We start from the raw sequence: 8,589 nt of genomic DNA on the forward strand, positions 1-8,589 counted from the left end.
ATTTCTGTGGGGAGTAAAAAGATCTTGATGAGAATATGGGCCGTTGGGTCTTGCTAAGGAGGGCCGACCTGCTCTTGGGTTTAGGGTTTGTTGGTACTACGGGTCGGCCCATACGCCGAGGATCTGAAGATCCAGCCGAGGATGTTTTTCCCCTCAGGCGGCACGGAGGACCCGGGATTTCATAGTAAAGATTAGGGGATGACACGGTTAAGGCCAATGGTTAAGAGGGGTGAACCCTAGAACGCCCCAGAAGCACCGGTGTTGAAGAAATGTCAAAGATAAAGGCTGCTACCTCCACATTAAAGACCCTGCACCTACCACCCTGGCCGCATTTATGGGGAAGTGACACCTGAACAGTGAAAGAGAAACTTCTGGTTACTATTCAAAGGCACTGAGAAAAGAAATATCTAGGCTAAGGGGGAGGTGAGGCAACACGTGTACAAAGTATTCAAAAGAGTAGTATTTAAAGAGCAATCTAAGACAGAAAAAGGGGACGGACTTTTTGTAACCTAAAAAGAAAAAGAAACAAAGAGAAAGATATAATATAAGAACAACTCTCGGTTTACATCCGAGGAAGCTGATTTACGATATTCCTTGTAGTTTCCAATTACTTGCAATTTTTAGTTTGTCATTTAATCCTCACACGCTTCTAACCTGGGTTTCAAGCCCACACTCTACAAATTCATATTGTTTAAGGCTCATTGAGCCTGAGCCCATAACTGTTCTTGGGACCAGGTGCAATTGTGCACTTACAATTTCCATGATTGAGTGTTTAATTCTTATTCTTAATGCTTACTATTTTTTTACAAATTATTGTTTGATCAATTGAATTACAATGAGACCGAAAGGTGATTTGTTATTTTAGTTCTAGAATTAAACATCATTAGTTGAGCGAAAGTAGAGATGCTTTACCGCGATTAGTGTGATTTTTCAGAAAATTCAAAGTACGTAATGAGTCTCCAATTAATTAAATTCACATAGAGATATGGGATTGTTAGTTGAAGATATTTTTGATATTATTCGAGAGAAGATATTGAATACTTAAGGAATTTTTAATCATCCACAGGAGATTATTAGAATTTAATAATTAGGAACAATAAATTGTGTGAGATTTGTTAGGTGAAATCAACCGCTCTAGATCCATTCTTATCATATTTTTACACTTTTAGATTTTTGCATTTTGTTAATCTTTTATTCGTAGATTTATTTTTATTAAATAGTTTAATTTAATTCAGATAGTAGAACGTTCCATTTATTTTCGATTTTCCAAATAGTAATTAATTTAGTAAATTTTGGTATTCAATAACATAGTTAATCACTGTGGGTTCGACATTCGTTTTCTAAAAACATTTACTACTCATTACGATTCTGTGCGCTTGCAGATTATTTTACGCGAATAGCGTGTATGACCCTTTTTCTCTTACATTACACTTAAAAGTCTAATAAATGTCCACACTTACAAAATTAGGACTCTCTTCTTATCAATGTAGATTTCCAAATTTGATAATATACTAACTCCTCCTCTACCACATTAGACCCTTATATATATTTGTGGGGACGAGGATCCCAAATCTAATTTAAATGGGCATTTAAGGTTATTTCCGATGACGCACCTCGGACCTCGGGGACGAGCACTAGTTATGTGAGGTGCATAAAGTTAAAACATAAAAAATGAAAGAAAGAAAACTTAGCACAGAATACGAGAAGGATGAAGAAAGAATGGTATAGAAGTCATCCCCTCTACATTAAATACAAGATAACCACTCATTTGGCCGCATTTATGAGGAAATGACCATAAATAGTGGTGGCACGACTAAGATTATAGTGTAAAACTTGCTAGAATGTTCTGGATGGGACAAGAGTTCTAGGAATGCAATCTTAGCCCTCCAAGTGTAAGATTCAGATAAATTGTAGCTGGATATAAAAGCAAGAAGAAGATCCAAACAAGGGAGAGGGCCAAAAAAGAAAGAAAAGAATTTATCCATCTATAACCCCAACCTTGGACTAGACCTGAGAACCAACACTAGTGTTTTTTCTTAACCAGTTCTTAAACTGTGAATTAATAGAAGAAGCATCATTTCTTATTCAATTTTATGACGTAAACCTTCTTAGTTCATGCATTGGATATCATAATCAGATTTGACTTCCCATCTCTAAACAAATTTATTGTGATAGCAAACAGTAAAATCTTCATTTATTTCCACAAAGTTGATTTACTGCTTTTTTGCCGTTACAATATTCATAAAAATTGTTAACTTATTATTTAATAAAAATTAAAATAACAATATAATATTAAAATGCTCCATCAATTACTGGTTATCAATGTGGAATTCCAAATTTGATAATATACTAACTCCTCCTCTACCATGTTACACCCTCTTATATATTCATAAAATTTGCCAACTTATTATTCATTAAAAATTAAAATAACAATTTAATGTTAAAAGGCTTCATCAATTACTAGTTAGTAACTCATGTATTGCATAAAAAAGTTCAACAAAATATAAATTTTTCTTTATTTTTTTAATCTAAATACAAAAGTTGAAACTTATGATATTGGTATAATTTAAAAAAAGAATATATATAATCGAAGCATGTTGCCATATTAAAATGTTGTTTTCTTTCTTCTTAATTTTAATCTTTTCATTTTCTAGCCTTTATAGTCTTCATTTTCGTTTTGATCTTTCTGAAATCATCTTTATTTCATTATATTCAAATGCTTTTCAAAAAGGAAAAAAAATGGAGACACTATTAATAAGTTCATACAAGCTTGCGTTTAATTTTGGAATTTACAAATAGGAAATGCAATGATTTATGAGCATTTTGACCTATCAATAAGTTCGTACAATTTTTCACACAATCCAAGCATTGAATGGAGAATCTCAAAAGGGCACCATTCTTGAAATTTCAAGATAAAATTAATCAACACCAGCCACCGGTACCAAAAATTTAGTTTGTCCTTTTAATAAGGTTTCCAAATTCCAACACAAAATGTCATAACTTTGAACAGAACATAGGATAGTGGATAGATTTGCGATTAATCTAATTTCTTTTTTTTTTAAATAAAAATTAAATCATGAAAAACTAACATGCATAGCACGTGCTGATTGATTTAGTAACAAGATTATTAGTCTAACATTCATCTCAAAGCATACCAAGGGCTTTACTAACTTGTTCTTGTAAGGTAAGTTGCAACTACTTTTTTGTGATTTTTTTTTTGTTTATATTTTAATTAGGAGACTTCTTTGTTAATCTTTATGAATATAAAGCAGCCACCGGTCTCACAGGACATATCACTTTTTTTTTTTTGTTCAATTGATTTGTCATCTCATCCATATTGATTGAGCAATAGTATTAGTTGGGAAGAATAAATTATGTAGTTAAGTAGTATTTTTTAATCTCACACTATCAACAAAAAATCAAAAGATTCCCTATTTCCTATAAGGTGGGATATTTTTGCTGATGTATGTAGCAGTATTAACATGGTGTTTATAGATGTCAGTGTGTAAACTAGAATTTACTTTTTGTTTTTCTTTTTTAATATGGGTGTCCAAATTTCAGAAATCTTTGGGTATTTGACTATTTTTTCAAATCCGTTCCAATAAACTTATCTTTACTTGTTTGAGATGTACTTAAACCAATATATCATGAAATAAACTTGTGAATTAACATCGCTATTAAAGTTTCTACTATGGATGTTGGAATTGTGAGCGAGAGAGGTTTATAAAGTAAAAGTACTCAAAGAATTAAGGTAATTCGACTTAATGGTCTATGCTCACAACATTTCAGTCATTAAAAGCTTACATTTTAGTATGATGACTTTGTTTTTCCGACATTGATCCACATAAGGCTATGTATAATAGATCCAACACTACCTTGTAATTACTTTACTGTTAAAAATATTATCACTACATTATCATTATTTTGCTTAACACTACAAATACGTCCTGTTTCTCAAAAAAAAAAAGTCCTAGTACAATAAACCTAAACTATGATAATGTACCTGGACCTTAATTAAGATTGGACCTTTACAACTCCAATAAATAATATTATACTCCCCGTTTAAAGACAAAGATGGAAGTTGAGTATCAAACAAGAACGCTGGAATGCAAGTTGAGAGAATCAACCTATATGCGAAATTTGGTACCTAACCTTCCTACCACTGTATCCTTGCGGGATTATCGTAAATTCAACTAAAGGGGGTGTTTCTATATTCCCCAAGGATTACATGAACTTTCAGAGAGTCAAGAAGCCACCAGAGATGACGTTTGTCATAATAGTTAATACAAACATGAAATGCCACGAAGCTAAAGATAGTCTATGTGCCAAAAAAATTTAGGAATACAACTTTTTTTGCCACAACTCATATACGTAGCCACTCATAGTCTACCATGTCAAAGCTATGGCAAAAGATGATTATGATCCTAAAATGGTTGTGCAAGCAAGGTTCCTCCAAAGAAAATGGTTTATGTCTGATCTGATCTCTGATATACAGCAGTATGGCTAACATATTAAACGGAAGATATAAGTTATGATCTTAGTGCAAAGAGGTCTGATTGCATGGGTGGCATTGGCAATAAACTACCTTTGTTTTGTTCTTCAAAGAAGGAAAATAATTAAAATTTGAAGAGCAGCAGCAGCACCTGAAAGATTTAGACAACAAGGTAATTGAAGCAGAAAGATTTAGATAATGTGTAGGAACTAATTAGGTTGAAATGATCTCAATCTCATGTCAAATGCAGAAGACAAAAGCACTCATAGCAAGTGAAGAAGACAGAACCACTAGCTTCTATAGCATTACATTCTACAATCTGCAAATCAAAATTTCCATCACAAATATGTTGAAATATGACTAAATCATGAAAGAATCCTAGACCAATAGTCATCCTTATCACATTATCACTGTCGAGGCTATTTCCTAGGCCTAGACATTTTGTGTTTTGTCCCGTTCCCATTAACTAGCAAACAAGAAAAAGGAGAAATAAACAGCTAGCACATCCAAATACATACAAATTCAACCTTCATTATCTCATTACAGCAAACAGTGTATTTTACATAACCCATGAAACACGTCTTAACAACAATATTACGGTGCCAATATGCAGATAACATAAACACAAACAGTACTACAACAATGCAAACCCAGTTTGCTTATTTACGCAACTGTGAGCATCCATTAAGGTACGGATACAAACTCAAACAGCAGACTGAAATAACTGACTCAGACCAAAACACCTCTGATCTGGTCATCAGAGCCTAATTCTTACTGCAGAACTAGGCATTCTTGTGTCCCAGTCACCATAGCGCACGGGGGGTTGTTAATGGCATCCACGTCCTCAAGAGATTCAGATTTGCCATCAGAGTCTTCGAGTGAGGCATGAGCAGCAATGGCTTCAGAGATAAAAGCATACACTTCCTGGAACCTTTCTTCAGAGAGGGAGACCTCAGCAAGGAGCCTCCAAGCATTTTCCTCAGATGCCTCTTCAAAGTCCTTCTTCCTCTTTAACACCATGTGCCCACTAATCTCCCACACAGCCGGGTTTACTTGGGTGTCCAGAAGCTCAGCACTAACTTCCCCAAGAGCTTGTTTCTCAGCATAACACTGTTAATCAAATAGGACCCAAAAAAACATGAGGACAACTGATGATAACTGATAATGTTAGCAAACCAACAAATAGTAAATATTTTATATAAAAAAAAAGTAACACAAAATAAATACGTTTCAAAACAATTTACCTGTGGGAAGAGGAAGATACGCCTTCCACAATCAGCAATGAGGACATTGTAAGGGACATTGTGATCTTGAAGGCACATGCAGGCATCCGAAACAGTGTTTGATAAATCTTGCAGAGTATTTCCGCCCTCAAAGACAAGACCTCTGACTGGATAATTCAGCAGCTTAGAGATTTTCACCCCACCATCCGATGAGGTTATCTTCTCAGTGGGAGCCTTCTCAATAGGAAAGGGCACAGACAAGTAGTAAGCCTATTCCAAAGAATATATTAATTTGCCTTTCCTTTACTAAATCATAGCTAATTGTTCAAAAATACAAATGATCCAAACATATAATTTAATTTCATGGAGTAGGCGAGAGTAGATGATAGATACCTGGAAGTGAAGGTGGTTGATGGTGGCAAATGCACCCAAGCTGTTATAACCCAACCTGAAGTATGGATTCCCAGCTTCTGCCGCCATGTGAAGAGCAAGCAAGAAGCTGTCACGGTCAATCCTTTGTGGCAGGCACTCGAGAATACGAGGGATCAGAAGCACATGCCCGTATTCAATAGGACTAACCTGTTAAATTGCATGTAACAATACAGAATCTTACTAATTGCTTGCTCAAGTAAATCTCAAAGAAACAAAGAGTTAAACAACAAGACAGTAACATACATTGATGGCAACAACACTCGGAGAATTCTCAACATCAACCGGGGCGTTTGGGAAGAACTGGACTTCACCATCTTCGCTTGCCTCAAACTGGAAGAGCACCTCTTCTTGCCCAACCTTAGTGAAGTTGAATTTGTTACCATCAAAGGGCTGGAGAACCTTATCAACGCGGAACTCGGTGGGCCTCTTCTTAAGATGGCGACCCTCATTAAGCTGCGCAATGAAACCATGCTGACCCGGAATCACCTGCACCAAACATATTGCAGAAATTGGTAAAAATCCACATGTCCCAGTTCAGCAAGTACTCAAATCTTCTTCATCCTAAACAAGGAAGACCGAAATGAGACCTTAGTTTCACAGGCAGTGACATCATAGCGAAAGAGCCCTCTCTGCATGCGATCCTCCCACTACAATGAAATTGGAAACAACTTGAGCTCACACTTGATTTGATACAACCACCAACAAAAAAAAAAAGACATAATTTTTGATTCATTCTTCCTCAAAATATAGAAGTTTTACCTCCCCAAGGAGCAGTGAGTCCAGAAAGGCCACAGGAGGCTCTCTGTTCTCAAATTCGGGCATACCCTTGTCGCAGACAACCTTGTTCAGCTTCTTGAAAGCATACAAAGGCAGATTTGCCCCTAAAATCAAAATCCAAAACATCTTACAATCAAAAACCCCCCAACCAAACAAATCAAAATCTCACACACACTACACCCATTTAGTAACAAAGCATTTCAAACAATACCCACAAAACAGATTAACCTCAAAAACCATAAACCAAAAATAAAACCTTAAAATCCACATGCAAAAAAAAGAATTTCAACAAATACCTTGAATGCAACACTTGTTGAGACAGTTACGGCCACATCCTCCTCCGCGGCGAGCAGCCTCTTCCGACTCATCCTTCTGGTAATTCGAAACAACAGTAGGAACCCTCTTGATCCTCAACATCTTTTCGTTCTTTCTTTGTTTTTATTTTTTTCTAACTTAACAAAATCAACCAAAATACCCAACAACAAAAACAACAACAAAGATTGAAACTTTCGCTTAAACCCAGATCTAAAATCGCTCTTAAGAACCCAAAAACAACAAGATCAACAAGAAAAGCAAAGTCTTAAAAGGCAAGGCTAGGCTAGTGGTTTGTAAATTGGTACTAGAAGATTGAAAAAAAAAAACTAATATAGTACTAGTAGCGAAGAAAGAGCAGCGTGACCACCACCAGCAAGGAAGAGCAGGTCAGAAGGGCTACCGCCTTCGGAAGGCAAAGCGCCACGCCCGCCGTGCGGCGAAGGGTTGCTCTCAATTACACAACCCTTTCGTCGTACTGCTCGGACATGAATTAGAGGCCGTGAAACTCTGTGTATAGCCGTGATGTCTACAACTTGTCTATCCTGGGTATTACCCCTCCTACATACAATTCTTCAGCACCGCTTTCTTTTCTTCTTCTTTGAAATACGAAAACTTACGAAACCAAAGCTTGAGAATTTGAGGATTTTTTCAGTCACTGGTCTTTGAGAGAGCTATTTTTTTTTGGGGTGTGTGTTGTGTGAAACTTTTGGGGGATGATGGGGTTGTTATATAGATAAAGAGACGTGGTAGTTGTGCTTGTGGCTGTGGTTCGGCCGTGGTTCGTGTTTGTGTTTGTGTGTCTGTAGTACTGTTGGGTTTCTAGTGGCCTTGGTGCAATACGTACACTTGGTATACAATTCAACACAACGCAGCACTAGCACAATTATTGAGAGAGAGAGGAGATTTCCAAATCATGAGTCCCACCGGGGAAACCTCTACGTACGTTCAATTGTTGTTTTGCCGGAAAATGGGACCACAAGAGGCGTACGGATGGGATAAAAAAATATATAAAATAAAATATAAAAAAAAAAGAGAGAGAGAGAAGTACTATCCATGTTAACAATATTTTTATACAATAAATAAATTATAGTGTGTGATAATTTTTTATTAGTTCAAATATGAAACCTTCACTCGAATTATTTTTTCACCTAACAATAATAATTAATAATTATTTGTCATTTAAGATGTATTGTAAAAATATTATAAATATTACATTTTTAAAAAAATTATGACTTCTTTTAAAATAATAAAATTCTTAAGAAAAAATTTTGGTTTAAGAAATTTTTTTTTTCTTTTGAGAGAATAAGTTTCTACTTGTGAATAATAAAAAATTTATGTTAGTGATAAACT

General features: G+C 35.4%; 1 protein-coding gene across 1 annotated transcript; it reads right to left on the reverse strand.

Annotated features, from left to right (window-relative positions):
• Positions 1 to 5,003: 5,003 nt before the first annotated feature.
• Positions 5,004 to 7,968, reverse strand: LOC142640720 (GDP-L-galactose phosphorylase 2). Its single transcript, XM_075814940.1, has 7 exons — positions 7,221 to 7,968; positions 6,907 to 7,028; positions 6,735 to 6,794; positions 6,391 to 6,633; positions 6,109 to 6,294; positions 5,737 to 5,985; positions 5,004 to 5,602 (listed from the first exon to the last, which is right to left on the reverse strand). Exons 1-7 carry the CDS (start codon positions 7,339 to 7,341, stop codon positions 5,264 to 5,266), a joined length of 1,320 nt encoding a protein of 439 aa, XP_075671055.1. The 5' UTR covers positions 7,342 to 7,968; the 3' UTR covers positions 5,004 to 5,263.
• Between the last annotated feature and the right edge of the window lie 621 nt (positions 7,969 to 8,589).

This window comes from Castanea sativa, chromosome 6, assembly GCF_040712315.1.
Source record: "Castanea sativa cultivar Marrone di Chiusa Pesio chromosome 6, ASM4071231v1".
NCBI classification, from domain to species: Eukaryota; Viridiplantae; Streptophyta; class Magnoliopsida; order Fagales; family Fagaceae; genus Castanea; species Castanea sativa.

Coding starts and splice junctions, on each gene's coding strand:
- LOC142640720 (XM_075814940.1), bottom strand. CDS start 7,341: ATGTTGAGGATCAAGAGGGTTCCTACTGTTGTTTCGAATTACCAGAAG. Junction 7,029..7,220: donor CAACAAGTGTTGCATTCAAG/GTATTTGTTGAA, acceptor TTTTGATTTTAG/GGGCAAATCTGCCTTTGTAT. Junction 5,986..6,108: donor TCAACCACCTTCACTTCCAG/GTATCTATCATC, acceptor TCTTTGGAATAG/GCTTACTACTTGTCTGTGCC.